The sequence below is a fragment of the Phycodurus eques genome, chromosome 3 (assembly GCF_024500275.1).
Source record: "Phycodurus eques isolate BA_2022a chromosome 3, UOR_Pequ_1.1, whole genome shotgun sequence".
In the NCBI taxonomy this organism is placed as follows: Eukaryota; Metazoa; Chordata; class Actinopteri; order Syngnathiformes; family Syngnathidae; genus Phycodurus; species Phycodurus eques.
Window position 1 is genome coordinate 6368709 of NC_084527.1, and position 19505 is coordinate 6388213.

General features: G+C 39.3%; 1 protein-coding gene across 1 annotated transcript in view; it reads right to left on the reverse strand.

Annotated features, from left to right (window-relative positions):
• Positions 1-1756: 1756 nt before the first annotated feature.
• Positions 1757-19505, reverse strand: part of LOC133399862 (pikachurin) — a 29671-nt gene continuing 11922 nt past the window's right edge. The window contains exons 8-25 of the mRNA XM_061671822.1: positions 15920-16032; positions 15598-15839; positions 15331-15518; positions 14678-14778; positions 14456-14556; positions 13170-13314; positions 12638-12827; positions 12416-12541; positions 11547-11790; positions 10147-10258; positions 9941-10057; positions 8513-8693; positions 6937-6960; positions 6643-6721; positions 5542-5685; positions 5370-5453; positions 4082-4185; positions 1757-3951 (exon numbers count right to left, since the gene is read on the reverse strand). Coding sequence (XP_061527806.1) covers positions 3800-3951; positions 4082-4185; positions 5370-5453; positions 5542-5685; positions 6643-6721; positions 6937-6960; positions 8513-8693; positions 9941-10057; positions 10147-10258; positions 11547-11790; positions 12416-12541; positions 12638-12827; positions 13170-13314; positions 14456-14556; positions 14678-14778; positions 15331-15518; positions 15598-15839; positions 15920-16032 — 2447 coding nt within the window. The 3' untranslated portion in view covers positions 1757-3799. The remainder of the gene's footprint in view (positions 3952-4081; positions 4186-5369; positions 5454-5541; positions 5686-6642; positions 6722-6936; positions 6961-8512; positions 8694-9940; positions 10058-10146; positions 10259-11546; positions 11791-12415; positions 12542-12637; positions 12828-13169; positions 13315-14455; positions 14557-14677; positions 14779-15330; positions 15519-15597; positions 15840-15919; positions 16033-19505) is intronic.

Below are 19505 nucleotides of genomic sequence, written 5' to 3' on the forward strand. Positions count from 1 at the left end.
TTTGCTTAAAAATGTCTACGTTTTTTATGTATATGTATTTGTTTGTAAAATATTAAATTATGTTTAAATTATCATTTTACTTTTTAAAATGATTATGACCATTTTAACAATAAAATTAATCAAATGTTTATTTAACCTTAAAATCACTTAAGACTATTTCAAAAATATATATTTTAAAATCTTTTAAAATCATTTTTATTTTAATATTTGACATGTAATTACATATTTAATCTCCAAAACTATTTTGTTCATATTTGTATTATGTAAATGATTGTTTATTGCAATTAAAATGATTGTTAGAGTTACTTTAATAATTAACATGTTAGAATAGACTTTTGTATGTCATCCTATAAAGTCATTTTTATTTACTGTTTTGAATTTTTAAATATTCTTTTAATACATGTGGAGTAGCCTAACATAAGTCTTGCACTTAATATAAAAAAAAATATTAATTATATTTTATTTGCCAAAAGTATTTCAAAATTTCACATGTATTGTTTTACTTAAAATTTACATACAATATAGAGTTTAATCCTGTGTGTGTGTGTGTGTGTGTGTGTGTGAGAGAGAGAGAGAGCTACGCAATATAATCAACCAAAACTCAATAGAATATTCCAGTGGGCCGCACCGAGCGTGTGCAGTGACAAACGCGGCGTAAAGAGGAATGCCGGCGCACGGGAACCCGATGTGAGGCGGATGGGAGATGTGGGTTAATTAGCAGCTAATCAGCTGCTTACGTCACAAGGAGCTCGTAATTCGACTCATTTTTACATCAACACGCTTCGAGAGGGACAGACCGCGTTTTGAATTTGTCGGAAAAGCACCACTCAACATGAATGCTAATGGCTTCACTTGTATAAGTGAAAAATTCAAAATGAGACCTCAGTTCGGCGTGCGTGACTTTAGTTTTTCCATCAGAGTGCAAGTGGACCGTTGAATTGTTTTAAACATTTTACACTGGGTAACTACTTTTTCTTCGTCTTCAACTGGTATGATAATGTCCATAAATGAGATTCGATGGGACACGTACCTTGGCGTGACACCTTCACCATTGGACGTTGCAGCCACTCCACTCAGACGTCACCGTGCCATCTGAACCTGTAGACCTGCATGTTATTATTATTATTATTATTATTTTTTAGTAACAATACATGGAAGATTGTGCAGACCTTGAAGTGTTTCTGTGAATTCCGCTCCTTGTGGAGCCCCCGTGGCGACCAACAACAACAACAACAAATCTTCGAAGGATCAATTGCTGTTTTCCAGACCACCTCAATGACATAAGGTGTGGGTCGTCGATAGCAATGTGGGAAACTCTCAGGGCTTGCTTATAAACTGTCAAAATATTGATTAATAATAATAGTATTAAGATTTGTTTTTGTCTACCTCATAAATTATTTCATTCATTCATGTTGTACACTGTTCTTTATATATATATATACACACACACACATAGGAATTGATACTGTATGCTGTTATATCTTCTATATGTGAAGTTTTAAGGGAAAATGTTTAAAAAAATGCCCCAAAAGAAAAGTTTTGTTTGTCAACATATCCATGAGCGTAAATTACATGATTTAATCTTTAATCATTTTTATTTAAAATAGTAATATAATTGAATTTTTAAAATCAAAATTACATTTTAAAATATTGCTAGGATTGCCATCAACATATCTTCTGAAGTATCTTTTTATTTAGAAATAATAATTATAAAATGTGAAAGATCAAGTTTTGTTGTCAACATATCTTCTGTGCTAGCATCATTTTATTTTTATTTAAAATTCAAATAAAAATACAAATGAAATCTGTCAGACATCTCGTTTCAGTCATTCTGTTGCGATATGACACACTAAAATAAAATAAAATGTCCAGAGGTGATCGCTGACATTCTGTTTATTTTTTTTCCTGAAAACAAATTGAAGCTGCCGCATGTTATTCACTGTTGACTCACGACTCTTGTGAATCTGTCAAGTGTCACCTCGCGTGGCCCCACCGGAAGAGGGACTGGCATACATAAGAGGACCTAACCACACATCAGGAGTGTCAGTCTGTTCCTGTTCCTGCTGACCGTCTGTTCCAGGGGCACAGCACCATCTGTACCTAGTAAATCGTCATTCAAACAGCCCCGTGGCCGTGACCGACGAATTATTTTCTTTCGATTGGCTTGTGGGGAAGTTACGATTGAGCCCCATGAACTCCAACCAGGCAGCAACAACAAGTGACTGTGACCTGGAACAGGAATTAGAGCTGTTCTGTGGATCCATCGTACCAAATGTGCTCAGTAAATTAAAATATTAAATTAAAAAATATAAGTTTTCTAATGGTTGCAAATTCATTCCTGATTGTGTTCCTGTTCCCGACTTGCTCTTTCTTTTCTTGTCAGCTAATAGTTTGTCATTCAAACGGCCTTAATTTCTTATCATCGCGTGGGGTAGTCACGATTGCGCCCTTTAAACTCTCGGTCACCCTGTTGATCTACAATGCAGTGCTATTTCCAGTTCCTGTGCCTGTCAGCTCCCTGGCCAAGGCCACAGCCCTGTGGCTGTGACCAGTAAATTACCTTTTTTTAAATTGGCCTATGGGGCAGTTGTGATTGCGCCCTTTGAGCTGGACCCAGCAGCAAAAAGAGAATGGGAGCAGGAGCAGGCACTTGAGATATTGTGGTGATCCCTGATGTCACAATTTCAGAATGTTTGCAAGTCTGTCTGACTTGCTGTTCCAGTTACCGACTTGTCGTCCCTGTAGTTATCATGATGTCCGATGAACTCTGTCTGGTAACAACAAGTGACTGTGAACAGGAACAGGAACTTGAGATATTCTGGTGATCCCTGATGTCGCACATTCAGAATGATTGCAAGTCTGTCTGACTTCCTGATCGTGTTCCTGCCAACTCTTTGTCCAGGGGGCACAGCATTGTGGCTGTGACTGATTCATGACAAATTGCTTTCATTGGCCTGTGGGGCAGTTTCGATTGTACCCTCGGAACTGTGTCTGGCAACAAAATGCTGCCATGAGCAGGAACAACAACCTGAGGCATGCTGTTGACCTCTGATGCTTCGTTTACGTTGTAAAGTCTAATATTTAGTGTGATATATTTTGGCCATTTTTTAATTTGGCCTCTGCGGCAATTATGCTTGTGACCTCTGAACTCTGAGCCATTCTGTTGATCTACGATGCTGTGTTACTTCTTTTTCCTGACACCGTGACTGATAAATGGCAAAATTATGCCGCTCTGTGGGGCAATACAATTGCGGCCAATGCATTTGTTCTGGCAACAACAAGTGTCAGTCAGCAAGAACAGGAACCGCAGAGCATTTCTCTGTGTAAAAACAGCACCGCGTACACTAAAAGAAGGTAAAAAGACACAAACAAACTCCAAAGTCCAAAACTCCAAACCAACTCCACTTTGGCAGACTATCGCTTTGTCTACACAAGCACGAAAAGAACACAGACGAAGCACTTGAAAACTGAGAGAAAGTCCCTAAAGGCCCTACAAAATCCTCTACAAAGAACTTGATCTTGGCTAGCTGCTCTAGGTCAGGCCGCTGAAAAACGAACAAACACATAACGCTTGATCCTGCGGATCAGCCGCTCCTTCCAGCAATCAAATAAGGATTTGCAGTAGAAAAAAATAGAGATGTGCTTGGAATCATCCCAGGGGAAAAAAAAAATTAAACAAATCTTTGCAAAGACCCAAATCAGCTGTAAGCGTTTTGCTCTTTTTTCCCCCCGCCGCAAACCAGAATTGTTTCAGTTTTTTGGAGACCGAAAGAGTTCCAAAATGGTCGCCAGAGCAGTCCTAGTTGGAGCACGTGTTGATGTTCTTGCCGTCGGCGGCGTCCTCCACCAGTGCCACGTGGTAGTCGGTCATCAGCGTGAAGTGCGACACGCAGCCAAGCAGACCGCCTACGTACTGCCGGTTGGTGTGCAGGGCAATCTCCTTCATGCCCCCTAACACGCACGCACGCACGCACGCACGCACACACACACACACACACACAAACACACACACACACGCATGCAAAACAACTGCGTCATTATGCTCATTGACATCTGGATGGAAATACGAGCGGTCACTTACCAACATATAACGGTCCGTTTATGTTGAGTTGTCTCATCTTGCCTGGCGAACGACCCGTTTTGGCCCCGTAGTCGTCCACGGTCAGCTTCCCGGACTGACCGTCCCTACACACGGGAAAAGGAGATGAATAAAATGCATCATTAAGGAAGAATTCATAAGTAATAATCATTATTTTCTTTTTTTAGTTTTATGAGGGGAAAAAAAATTTGTAGGAAAATGAAGTCGGAATTTAACTACAATAAAGTTGTACAAGAATAAAGTCCGAATTGTATTATTCTACATAATGTGCTTGAAGATAATTGCTGAAAACGTGCAAAAACTGAGAGCAATGTACAGTAGTACTGAATTGTTGAGATATAGCGTTACTCTTTTTCACCATTTTATTGGTTCGGATTTTTGGGGCGTGGCTAAAACGAAGCACCAATTTCGCACTTGGGCTTTCTGGCATGAGTTGACCCTTCCCCACTATATAAGTACTGAGCGCCATCAGCGGCTATCCGGTGCAATTGCGAGTTACGTCGTTTTTATTACAAGTCCCATTTCCACCACTACAGCATGCAGCGAGCTCGCTAGCTATGCCTACACCCGAAAATGCATCTTCCCTGAATGCTACTACAATTTACAGAATAGCTCGGTGTCGTTATTTGTCGACCAACACACAACCCCAAGCGAGGCGGTGACGTATCGGACGACACTGTCGCCGGTCTGCCAGCCTGTTAGCGCACAAGCTATAGCAGCTAGCACCGGGTCGCGATGACTCTGTGGGATATATTCTAAGCACCAGAGGCTTTAAGCAGATATAGTTTTGCGACTCTAACATATCATGATGTGTAGAAACATGCTAGAAGTATTGGAGTCGAGTGGGGCGTGTTTTCACCATATTCTGGAGACACGCCCACAGCGTCTGATAGCTGAGAGAACAATTGTACGCATTTTTATTTTCTCTTTACAGGGACTTAAGCTATACAAAGTCTCAATCTTAGGAGAATTGAATTGTAAAAAAAGTTTTAATTTTATGGGACTAAAGTCATAAATCTAACAAGAATTGAGTTGTAATATGGAGACAAAAAAGCTGCAATTTTAGGAGCATTCAATCGTAATCTTGAGATCAAAAAAAGTCATTTTCAGTCAGATTTAAAAGGTTCTCTCGAACATTCCAATAATAGATTGTAATTTTGTGAGAAAAAAATGCGTAATTTTACGAGCGTTAAAGCCTTAAACGCTGACTTTTTATCGGCGGTATTTTATTAATAAGAATACAAATAACAATGATAAAAGTCTCTTTCACCTGACAGCTTTGACTCTGTGCCACTTCCCATCAGTGAAGCTTCCGTTGACCACGATGTTTGCCACACCGCTGCCCAGGTTGTAACTGCACGAAAACAACATGAACGTGTTCCGTAAAAGTCACATAGGAAACAGGTAGGACTAAATGATCAACGCTGAACGTTTCCTACTACCTGAAGATGAGCGCGCCGTCCTGCAGGCCCACCGAGAGGAAGTCGCTGTTGGCTCTCATGGGCGTGTCTCCTCGCCACAGCAAAAGGCCGTCGCCAGCGCTGCTCTTGAAGCGCATGAACAGGTTGTTCCTCGAACCTGACACCCTATCAGTGCAAACAACACTTTTGCTACACGTGTGCGTACAAACTGCGCCTTTGTGTGTGCAAACTGCGCCATTGTGCACACCTGCTAGGTAGACCTCGTATAGACAGTCCTCTCGAATATTATCACACACTCATATAACTAAATAAGGTGACCCAAATATTACAAAACAAAAACTGGATTTCCTTCTTCAATTTCTATGACGCAACTTGCCATTTTAGAAACTGCATAGACATGAACAATTATTGATAAAAATAAAACTTTAATATAAAACATTTTAAAATGTGAAAAAAATAAATTTTAAATATTCTAAATTAATAAGCTTTACTTCTTTAATATTTCCTGAGTAAAGAAATAAAAATGAAATTAAAATATATTCAAATTAAATCATTTTATAACAAATAAAACAACGCATTGAAAAATCAATGGATTAGGTGTTTTAAACAAAATATTCATTGAATAAATGTAAAAATAAATGTTTGTAAAATCAAACCAATTTTAAATCTTTTATTCGAACCTAAGGAAATGAAACATAATGAAAAAGGTAACTACATGTTGTAAATGAAATGGATTGGAAAAGATAAAAACAAACAAAAACAATAAAAATAAAAAAATAATCTGATGAAGTAAAAAAAAAAAACAGAAAGCAATACAATTATAAATTACAAATGTAAGAAAATGAATGACTTGGAAATGTGATAAACTGTAAAATTTGTAAAAGTAACGAATTCAGTTTTTTTAATGAAATGTAAGAAAAATAATCACAACATTAAGAATTAAATAACACGTTTAACTGATCTAAAATGCTTTTTTCTAAATAACTAAAAAAAAAATCAAACAACTAAAATATAAAATGTTAATGAACTGAAAAAGTGGAAAAAAATGAATCAAATGAAAACTAAATATAAAAAAAAAAATAAAAATCAAATCAATCAATGAATTCGGTGTCCATTTCTGACCTCTTGAGAATGTCTCTGCTGTCGTAGGTGAGGTAACTGCGACCCATGAACTGCGGGATCTCGATGGCCTCGGTCACAGCTGTGGGGATAGACGAGGGAGGGGGAAAAAAAACCAAACGTTCGCTTATTTGCCACGACCGCACGAGAACGAGCACTCAGTGGCAGCGCCAACGTGAGGCACATCAGTTCTCATTGAGCTTAAGCTGCCGCTACATGTATCTACCTAAATGATGCGTGCGTTTTCAAAAGGTGGAGCATTAACTTCAAGTAAAAAGGAAATACAGGATGACTTACTGTTCAAGCAGTAGTTTCCACACTCTGCATTTAAAAAAAAAACAGAGAAAGCAAAGACAGGTTTGAGGGATTAATATGTGCACTACATGATGTCATATTGACTCTCATGATAAGAAGGAGGAAAGAAGGGATTTAATCCCGGACAGGAGGAGGAAAGATCATGTCATGTGGTTCAAGCCCTGTGAGACGAGTGCTGATTGCACTGTCACTGCCATTCACGTGAGAGAATTCGAGCATTCGTTATGACCGCCAGTTGGAATGAATGAATTGAGAAAAGGAAAAACCTCATTCATATGAAATGAACCATTTCATGCAACATTTGATTTAAAAAGTAATAATAATAAAATAGGAGAAATCATATAAATAAGAACTAAATAAAATGACTAAATTAGATTAATAAATACAATTTTAAAATGATTGAATAAAAATTGTATTACCAATCAAATGGAAACATTGTGGCATTTTTACTAACAACAAAATAAATTAATAAAGAGAAAACAGTAGAAAATAAAATTGAAAATTAAATGTAAAATTATAATAATATAATTTTATTTGAAATTAAATGAAATAATTGTGAATGGAAACAAAAGGACACTTTAAATAGACTTTTTAAAATAAAATGAGTGAAATAAAGTTAAGTAAATACTTTATTAATATAGAAAATTATATTAAAGATGTAGTAAAAAAATCTATGATGGAAAAAAATCATGAATTGGAAAAAACAATTAAAAAATGAAACAAAATGAATACAAACGAAAAATGAAATGAAAAAAATGAAAAATGAATGCAAGTACAAAAATAAAGAAAAATATTTCAGATGAAAAATAAAAACATTTCAAACAAAACATTTTGTACGGTGAAATTGAGATAAATTAATGAAAGAAATTTAAATAAGCATTGAACAAAAAAAAAGGGAAATCTATATTTTGTTTAATTTATTATTTGAAAAATAAAATAAATGGTGGAAAATGAATGGATTGGAAAAGAAAATGAATGAAAGAATTAAAGTAATACAAATTTCAATTGAAAAAAATCCATATGAAGTAAAAAACTTTTTCTTTTTTTTCAATTGCATCCCTGTGGCGGCACGGTGGACGACTGGTTATAGCGTCTGCCTCACAGTCCCCGCCTGTGTGGAGTTTGCATGTTCTCCCCGTGCCTGCGTGGGTTTTCCCCCACATCCCAACAGCATGCACGGTAGGTTCATTGAAAACTCTAAATTGCCCGTAGGTGTGAATGTGAGTGCGAATGGTTGTTTGTTTGTATGTGCCCTGCGATTGGCTGGCAACCAGTTCAGGGTGTACCCCGCCTCTTGCCCGAAGTTAGCTGGGATAGGCTCCAGCATTCCCGCGACCCTTGTGAGGAGAAGTGGCTCAGAAAATGGATGGATGAATCCCTGTGACATAGTTCAGTCCCAGTATGAGAAGTGCTGCATTCACCACCACTGCCATTAACCTCTTTGCATCCTATTTGAGAATTGATTTCTGACCTCCAATTGGAATATGAAATAAACGACGCCATAACATTCAAATCTGGAACGTCATCCCGGACTAAACGCAGCCTGCGGTGAACGGACCTTTCTGGCAGTGCCTGCCGTCGTACCCGAGGCGGCAGTCGCACTCGTAGGCGTCCCACTTAGGCCTGCAGGTGCCGCCGTTGGCGCAAGGGCTTTGCACGCAAGGGTGCTCCGAGTTGGCCACATTGACGCCGCCCGCTGAGTCGCTCGTGATGGGGATGCTGCGATCGTTCAGGACCAGCTAGGAGGAGAGAACCTGCTTTTTTTAGTGGTCAACTTCTTCTTCTGTGGTATATACAAATGACGTGCAACGCAAAACTGCCTTCGTCATTCAAGACCAAGTTTTTAATTGTTTTTAACTCTTTTTCTTTGCTTCTTTAAATAGTGTGATGACAAACAAAAAAATGCAATACAATGCGTCTTTGTCCATAAGTTGTGACTGAATGTTTTTTTGTTTATTTGTCCTAATATTGACAGTTTTTTAGGGGTTAACTTACAATTTGATGGCAATATTAAAAATGTCATACAGTCACCTACTTACGACTTTTATTGTTTTTATGTCCCGACATTAACAGGAACATATTTGTACACTTTTGGTGGTTGAATTCTTTTGACTTTTATGGCATTGTTGAACATTTTTTAAACCTAATTAAGACTCAGTGTTTTATTGTTTTTAATGACATAACATTTTTTCATGGTTAACTTTTTTTGTTACACTTTGGTGACATTATTTAGAAGGTTACAAATGAGATGCAATGCGCACTGCCATCGTCAATAACATTAAGACTGAGCAGTTAATTGACTTATTACTCATTTTTAAGTGTTTACTACTTTGACAAATTTTGTGGCATTATCGAGAATGTTTAAAATCACACGCAACACAAACTGCCTTTGACATTAAAGTTGTGACTTAATGTTTATTTGTTTATATACCCTAACATTAACAGTCCTTTTTTTTTTGGGTATCTAACTTATTTGTACATTTTATAGTTTTATTGAAAACTGAAAAATGAGATACAACGGGACCTGCCATTGCTAATAAAGTTAAGACTATGTGTTATACTATTCTATGTTTAACTTATGTTTAGTGGTTAACTTGTTTTCACACTTTTATGGCATTTTTTTTTTTTAAAGAAGGTTAAATGTGAGCTGCAACACCATCCGCTTTTTAAATTGTATGTCCTAACATTAACAGTGTCTTCTTAAGTCGTGAATTTCTTTTCACACTTTCATGGCATTACTAAAAATGTAAAATAATAATAATAATAATAATAATAGCATACAATGCAAAGTGCCTTGACATTAAAGTAAAAATAGTGTTGTTTTTTTTTGTCTTTTTTCCTAACATTAACAGCGTTTTTGAGTGCGGAACTTCCTTTGACACTTTTATGGAATTATTAAGAATGTTAAATAACAGACGTGCATCACGTTTATGTTTAATTTTGTGGGGCAAAACGGTATGTGCACTGTATGTGTGGATTTTGATACCTTTTGTATGGTTCCCGTGAAGGGCTTCAAGGCGCCCGCAGTCCTCTTGGTTTTGTCATACTGTGGTACACCACCGATGTAAAGCGCTGAGCTGCATTTGATCTGCGTGAAAGCTCCCTAAACACACGCGCACGCGCACGGTATTGAGTTGAAGGAATTATACAGAGGAGTTCGACTGCCCCCTTGTGGTGGAAAAGTGCAAGTACCTCGGCAAATCCTTCAACTGCCCTCTGGCTGTCCACTTGCAAGATTCCGCTTTTGGCCGTGCGGGACACCCTCAGCTCGTGCCAAGCGTCCATTCCGATCTGCTCTTCACTCCTGAGGCATTAAAATATGAAAATCATTAAAGCATTGGACTGTGAATATGTTGCAAAACAACAACAACAAGAAAAACATCACGTAGTACAGTGGAATCGTCTCATACACTGGCACCTATCGGTCAAATGTTTTATGCTTTGTGGGCACTAAGGTGGACAACTATTGAAAAGCTGTTTTTCATTTGTTGATGTCAAAGTTGTGCATCATTACACTTGTACACTTGATGACACGTGTCATCAAGCATGTAGAATATGCTGCAGATGAGGGCTTGGCAATTACCGAAAAAAATAAGCACAAACATTTTGATTGATATTATACTAACGATTAATCAAAATCATTATTCATTGATTTCAAAACGTTTTTTTGTTATTATCTCTGTATGTATAAAAAGTGCTGTATAGACAACACTTGATTAATTGATCGCAGTACCAAAATTCCACTTTGAAACTCAACTTCAGGAACCACCGGAAAATAAATTTGTAACAAGTAAGAGCATTAAAAAAACAATAAATAAAAATAAATATCTGCTCCCCCTGCTGTGCATGCCTTGGCCTCTTAGGGGCAGTGTGGTGCGGTGCATGCATGGAGCTACACACTTACATTAAGATAAAAAGAGCAGAAGAAGAAAGTCGCAATATAACTTTATGAATTTAACTCGTTTTTCACAGATTAGGAAGAATATATGCCAGTGAATATTGTTAGAGTACCTCTCTGTACTACAGCGTTTGTATGTGAAAATTCGTTATTTGAGGGTAAATCCCTCCTGTGAGCTAATGCTAATTTTTGCTAGCCAGTCAATAGGGGTTTCCTTTTTTTAAATATTCAATGTGTGAAATGATTTTTTTTATAAATATTTTTTAATTTAATTTTAAATATTCAATGTGTGAAATGATTGTTGTTGTGCGTTTAGTTTTCCTGTAAACTCCGACTGGGGTGTCGAAAAACAACTTAAGCACCCTCAGAGAGGGCAGAATAACATACATGGCACGCTTGCTGCAAGCAACATCCTGCACGTAGACGCATTCTCGGTGCTTTGACAACGCAGAAATTTGCATAGCCCCGTTCTGCACGTTAATATTTTGTCTTCGATTATGACGTTTCTATGAACGTGAGAAGCCACAATTGAAATCACGATTACATTTCGATGAATCCCCCAGCCCGACTGTAAATATAAATGAACTCCACTTGCAGTGCCCACTTTGCACGTATGGGCTGACCACCGGATTGGATGAAATTCGCCGTAATGACTGAAGCGCTAGTTTGACATCAACCCTCACCACCCGAGTACCTTAAAACAGCACCGCCCGAGCCACAGTCGAATCTGAACTCCACGTATCCGTCCAGCAGTTTGATGGCCAGAAAGTCGCCGCTGCCGTCGTCGTCGCTGTACAGCAGCGTGCCGTCGGGCGCCGACGGACGGAAGGTCATCTCGAACTCCATGAAGGACAAATAGCTCTGGGAGGGCTGAGGCCACGGCACCACGGCGTAAGACAGCATCGTCTCGTTGAAGAGCGGCGAGGACAGCGAGAAACCTGGCAAAAAAAAAAAATAAAAGGTTTTGTGGGGGTCTTTATTTTTAAGTCACTTATATATATATATATATATATATATATATATATATATATAAAAATCTTTTAAAAATATATTATTAATTTTGATTATAATTATTATCATTATCATTATGATCAATAAATTAGTAAAATAAGTAAATGAGAGTGAAACTAAATCCAATTTAAGTTTCAATTAAACATTTTAATTGAAATACATTTTAAATCAAAATTGAATCGAACAAATTAAATTAGAAACAAAAAAAGAAAAAGTAAACAAAAATAGGTGAAACTTGTTTTACCTATTAAGATAAAATAAAATATACATTAGTTCCATACTGCATTGAAGTTGTACTCAGATTGTGTCCAGTCTAGTCTATAAAAATATAATTTTATATTATATATTAAAAAAAAGTTATACAATTAGTAAAATAAGTAAATAAAAGATATAGATCAAATTCTTTTAGAATAACAGAAAAATATAAAATAAAAAGAATAGCTAAGTAGTACGTTATGATTATGCACAAAAAGGACAGACAAAATACTCACATGATTAAGAACAGTAAAACAAAAATGAAAAGAATGAATGAAGAAAGAAGAATGGTCTCACTGTCTTGGCACAGAGCGCCCCTGAAGCCGAGGGGGCAGAGGCAGATGAAGTCGTCGGCGCGGTTGGCAAAGCACACGCCGCCGTTACCGCAGCCCACCACGTCGCACACGCTGTCGCCGCACTCGCCTGCAAACACGCACGCAAAAAAGCGTCAATGTCGGAAGACGGCGTCGACCGCATCGCGTGCGTCTGCTCTGTAAGTACGCCACGCGGTGCGCCCACCTACGTCGGCGCCACTCAGCGCTCGGCCCAGCGGCCACGGTCTGACGTCGGTGGCCTTGCCGTTGAGGCTCAAGCTTTGAATGCAGCCCACGAAGCCTCCGCCGGCGCCCGTTGCCCTCGCCAGCCCGTAGGCGCTCGGAGCGCCCCCGATGTACAGCGGCGAGCGGAACGTGATCTTGGTGTACTGGCCCTGAATGGCGAAACAGAACTTCTTTTCCACAGCATCGTTCCACAAAGTCCAGTTTGTTTAGGTACTGCTGTTTTGGTTAGCAACGTCATTCAAATGGGCTTAGCATTTAACTCTTAAATATCACGTATTTACATTTACCTACCTAGATTCTTAACCGTATAGGAAAATGGCGGTGTGTATTTGAGGTGGTTTTATTTGGCTGAAGTGGACCAATGGGTACACAGCATCAATTAGAGCGACCACCAGAGCCACTATTTGTGGAACTAAGGTATGTAGTCGCGGGGCGCTTCGTTAGGCGCACTGGCAACCTTTAATGGTGATTATTAAACCTGGTGTCGTTACCGGCGATCGGCCAGATATGGGCGTGTCGTTGTCCAGTCGCAGCCAGCCGCTCATGCCGTCCCTGAAGACGGTGACCGCGTGCCACTGACCGATGACCACGCGGCTCTCGCTGACGATCTGAGCGACGCCTGTCCCGCAGTTAAACCTGGAATTTGATAATTGTTCGTTTTAATCAGGAAAACAACAAATATGACAAACCTTAGTTTTTTTTAGAAATTGAAATGTACTGTTATAGTAGCTATAGCCTCTAAATTTACAATGAAGTAGCAGTTAAAGCAGAAGTGGGAATTGTTTTGATCATAAACATGAAAAATGACTTGTCTTTATTTTTGGATAAAATTTAAATCCAACTCTACATGCAATAAGAGTGTATTAATAATATTATATAATAGCCATAGTCTTCAAAATCACCATTAAGTACAAATCGAAACCAACCCTCCATCCATCCGTTTTATATTCTGCTTGTCCTCATTAACTCTGTAGTGCAAATTGTTTTGGTCTGGGAAACAAAAGTGACTTATTTGTGTGTACTAACAATGAAATAACATAGTAATAATAGACGTAAACCATTAAATACAAAGTAAAGCAGTCATGAAAATTGTTTTCATCAGGAAAAAAAAATTCTAATTTACAATTCAAATATAATGTAAAAATACATGTAATAACAGTGTAGTGACCACTTTAGCTTGTTAAAATCACAGTGAACGGCAAATTAAAGCAGTAGTTGGAATTGTTTTTACCAGGAAAACAACAATGGCTTTTTGAAGTGTACAATAACAATGTAATAAGAGTGTAATAATACACACATGCATCAAATTTACCAATGAGCAGAAATTACAACAGTAGTGCAAAAGGTTTTGATTAGGAAAACAATAAACAACTTTTCTTTGGAATAACAATGTACCAACAGTGTAATAGTTATAAAAGATAAAGCCTTTAAAGAATAGCTTAGTTGTAGTAGTAGTAGTAGTAGTAGCATTAAAAGTAGTCCAGTGCTAGTTTTTCAAATATGTCGCTTGGTAAATGTTTTGCTTTGCGTTACAAGCAAAAATGGGACTCATCCTCAACCACTTGCCACTAGATGTCGGCAGTGAACTTCACATCTGTCCACCATCAGTTGTGAAAGTGAAAGTACAGATAATGTGTTTTGTGGTCACGTTTTTCGTTTTCTGTGCTAGTATTTTGGCAAATTTATTTTCCTAACTATCTTTCCTAAGAAAGTGAGTGCGCTGCACGCGTCCTAGCGGGTCCACCGATATTAATTGACCACTGTGATGTGTCATTACCTGTAATGTAGCTTTCCTTGCAGCAGGGCCAAAGAGGTGAAATCTCCGCGGCCGTGTTCGTTCTCACCGCAATACAGCAGCAGGCCATCCTCGGCGTCCGCCTGAAGCATACGCCAACAAACACACAAGCGCAATTACTATAGACACAGTTACTTACTGTACTTAATCGTCGTTCTGGGGAGAAGAAAGCAGAAACGACTTCAAGAAACCATGCAGCTTCACCTTGAACTCCATTGAGATCTGAAAGGTCTGGTAGGAGTTCTTCAGGGGTTCAAAGGTCATGTGCGAGTAGGCATAGAACCTGGGAAACTTAACGGACACCTCTAAAGAAGAACAACACAACAAAACAAAATTCTATTTATACTTTTGACTGAAGACAAAAAGCACTAAACACTCTTATGTTGCCCATTAAGTTCCAATCGGATTGAATCGGATATAATTAGATTGTGCCAATGGAGTTCTACCCCTAATATATACAGGGTGATTGAAAAGTAACTCCCGATTTTAAAATACTTAGAATTTATTCATATGTTGTAATAGTTTTCTAAATTTTTTTTGTGTATGTTCCATGATTAAAGGAGCAAGTCTATTTTACCAAACCAACGACTTTGGAAGAACTTGTAGGGCGAATACGAGAAGTTATGTCTTCCATCCCACAAGAGTTCCTTGTGAAATCAGTTAATGCGGTTCCCAAGCGGCTTGAGAAACTGGTGGCTAATGCTTGCGCCCATATCAAATTTTAAATAAAATTCCATGCAATACACTTTCTTTATTTATTATTGCTTTTTACTCTGAAATAATTTAAAATTTCATTTCATTTTAAATAGATTTTTAAAAATACGTTGAAGTGATTTATTTTTCACGACTTATTTTACCTTGAGAACAAGTGTCGCCGGCACGTCCGAGGTTGCAGTGGCATCGCGATCCTCCGTTCTCCAAGTCTCCGAGGCAGAAGCTGTCGGGGGGGCACACGGTGTCGTCGCAGGTCAGGTGGTACACCCGAGGGACTTCGCCCTTCCACGGGGACATGGTGCCGGCGACGGTGGGCGTGGGAGCAGCGGTGCTGGAGAGGATTGGCGAGGGTCACTTTGACGTTTGGATCATTGTAGTTGATCGACCAAACTTTCTAATCAAGCAGGTACCTGGTGGCGGTTTTGGTGGTTGTAAAGTCGCGCTCGGAGCTGGTGGGGAAAATCAGATCTGAGAAGTCTGGGAAAATGGCTGACGTAGTGGTGCCGGCGGAAGAAGAGGCCGGGGGGAGCGCAGTGGCGTCGGGGGGCGCCACGGTGTTCATGCGGTAAACGATGTTCTGACCCGACGGACCGGAACGAGAGCGAAGCTGCGACTTGCCGCCATCTTGGCCAATGCTAGGAAACGGCTTCAGCTGAGAACCATGTCAAAGTTCCCCCCCAAAAAATCAACGCAGAATAATCATCCTAATATCACAAAATATGCATGACTTACTTCCTCGATGAAGATATCATAGTCGGAGTCGTCCATGTCAAAATCGTCGTCGTCCTTGATCTGCGTATCCGTGAAGTAACGGCCGTAATCGCCGCTGCCCACGTCTGACGCTCCTGTGGAGGGAGTCACTGTTGATGCACTCGTGATGAATTACTTACACATACTGTAATGAATATGCACCCATAATACACCATTGATGTACCAATTAGATACAGAAGAAGCACCAACTAGTCACCAAATATTGTAGCAATGACGTGCAAGTGGTGTACCAATGACAGAAAAGTGTCGTACCAGTTGTGTACCCGTGGTGGACCAGTATGCTTACCATTGATGTACCAATGATACACCAATAATACGGCTGGGGGACGTGGCCTTAAAATAAAATGTCAGATTTTGTCACCCCCCCCCCCACTGAAAACCATCTCGGAGATAGGCAGGTATTTTTTTTTACTATAAAATATTATTCAACCATGGGAAATGTATTTCATGCTGCTACTGCCATTGACGTGGATGAGCGTTAGGCCCGGTTATTGTTAAGAGCCTCACGATTCCATTCAATTTCGATTTTTTGGGTTGTGACGGAATTGGATTTTGATTCTCGAGGTCGCGATTCGCTTTTTGATTTAAATGCTTTCATGTTGATTCGGTAAGATGTAGAAGTAGTCACACAATTATACTACCTACAGTACCCAGACAACCTTCGTTTCCCTGATATAAACGCATTTCATCATTACAAGTGAGTACATATAAGCAATACCATTCAATTAAGCAAATAAGCAACGTAGTCAATCATATTGCGAGTATGCTGCTGCGGACATTGTTGGAGAGAATGACATTCCAAAGTGCTTCTTGAGAGCAAAATGCCTCCACCTGTGTGAAACACAATTGTAAAAAAAAATAAAAAAAATTGTACCAGCATTACCAGATAACTAGCAACCCTTTATTGCTCAGACTGTTTTTCTCAATGTCTTTATGTCTCAAAAGCGTTCTCTGTCAATTGAATGTCTGTTGTCGTACTAGAGCGGCTCCAACTACCGGAGACAAATTCCTTGTGTGTTTTTTGGCCATACTTGGCAAATAAAGATGATTCTGATTCTGATGTAAGTGGCAGCGAAAAAGCATTTAGTGTTAATCATAAGTAAATGTGTTGGAAGAGTTTTGAATCAGTGCTGAATGCAAGCAAAGTTTCTTCAAAATGCTAATTAGCGCAGCCAAGTAACATTAAATCCTGCATACTGAGCACTGGAACACGGGGAGGGGTCCCCACAAAACTAATCTGCTGTTGTGTAACAATCTCTACCCACCCCCTGCGCGCGCACACACACACAACTAACACCACGCGGGGTTGTGTGAGAAGTAGCCAGTGCGTCAGGCCCACCCCTGTCGTCCATTCAAGAAGCAATGCATTGTGTGTGTGTGTGTGTGTGTGTGTGTGTGTGTGTGTGGGTGTGTGGGTGTGTGCGTGCGTGTGTGTGACAGGCAGAGAAGAGGGTCTGGCATGCCGTCCTTAATCCCGTCTGATGAGACTTGAACGTAACCCGCTTTGGTCCCCCACTGAGAGACCACGCAGCTTCTGTCCGTTTGTCAGGCCGTCGCTCTCTAACGGGCGTTTCTTTGTTGCTATTCAGGAATTTGATCGATTCATTAAATCATTTTGAATGATTCTATCATAGTGATATCCTAATTTACGAGCCTTTCCAGGTACAAATCGTCGGATTTTTCACTTTTCGTTGCGAGCAGAAACTTGATTTATGACCCTGATGTCTTTTTTGAGTGTGCCGTGAGCAGTTTGGTAGATAGTGTACATTTCTTCAATCTGTTAATTGCAGCTCCTAAATTAAGTTTACTGTAAAACTAAACATTAAATTAAAAAAAAATAATAAAAATAATAATGTTTCCCCCAAAACTTTTATTTTGTTGTACATTCTATTTAATTAGGCTATTACCAGTGGAGAAGAGACACCCTTAATGAGGTGGCTCAGCCGGTGTCCTGGTGTTATAAAAAAAAATCTCACTTTAAATGCTGTAAAGACTAAAGAGATGATTATCGACCCCCAGGCGGAGGAGAGAGCGGCTTGCACCGCTTGCCATCAGTGAGACTCAGGCGAGGAGGGTGAAAACCACATCAGCGACGACCTCACGTGGACCCGCAACACTCAGCACATCATCGTGAAGGATCGAAAGCGGAGAACATTGAGCAAACTCTACAGCTGCATTGACCAGCTCTATCTCCAGTCAAATCTCCCAAGTGGACGTGTGTTTCCTCCTGGACTCAAGACAGAGTTTCAACACCGCTGCGTTACAATCTGAAACGTATACGGTTCGTTGCAGGCAGGACGGCCGTATAGTCGCATTTAAGCTCCCCTGCGCCGGTGTACCTAATGAGGTGGCCAAAGGGAATGAAGGAATTTAATTGTAGTGAAACTCGTGTCATATAGATATGCACTACAGACTACACACACTCCGAGTCAAATATTTCACGACTTTATTAAATATAGGTACATCTCAATGGATTAGAATATAGTTGAAAACGTTTTCTTTCGTACTCATAGAGTAATTAAACACTGAAGTACTTTTCAGAGGGCAAATTCCAGCCTAATTTCTACGTTAAAAATCACTTTATTTCTTGAATTAATTCACTGTTTCGTTTGACGTTATATTTCTGTTATGTTTCTCAACATGGGGATTTTTTAAAATTTGCTATGTGCTATAATCATCAAAATTATACATATTTTAAATATGAAATACTTCACTCTGAGTGTGTGCAGTGTGCAGTGTTACACTATTCACGTGTGAGTATGATTGACATGAACCCGTGAAAGCCAGTGACAAGGAGTCTTGTGTGTATAAGAGTGTTTGAGTAGTCTCTATGAAAGTGTTTGAGTAGTCTCTATGAGAGCAAAACTCATTCGTATGGCAGTGTTTGAGTTGTGTTTATGAGAGCATTTCAGTAGTTTGTGTGTGTGTGGAAGCATTTGAATAGTAAATTTGAGAGCTAATCCTGAATAATGTCCCTAACGGACCCTCATAGTCTATCTATCCATCCAGTCTCTCTATCCATCTGTCATCATCTGAATCTCTCTCTATTATCATATTTACTGTATATTCATCTAGCTCTGCAGGTAGGCCATGCGTACACACACACACACACACACACGTACATGCATGCACACACACATGCACACACATTCTCACACACTGTTGTGTAGATTAACTGATTTAGGATCCATTAACGACATTACATTTGATGCAGGCTTATACACCACATGTGAGTGTCATGTGTGTTTTAATATCACTCAGTACTGCCTACCTCGCCCCTTCTCCTCTTAACACGCACGCACACGCACACACGCACACGCACACACGCACGCACGCACGCACCCATGCACACATACATGAATAAAGTGAATTACTTTTTTTTTTCCATCTGTGTTCCGGTAACACAGTGACCCACTAACACACACTGCTCATGTGATGATGAACGGTAAATACCATTGTCTTGGTCCTTTTCATCAAATTGACAGAGTTTAGTTCATCTTGGTAATATTGTGTTTTCGAAAGTGGGTGGGTGTGAGGACAGGGGACG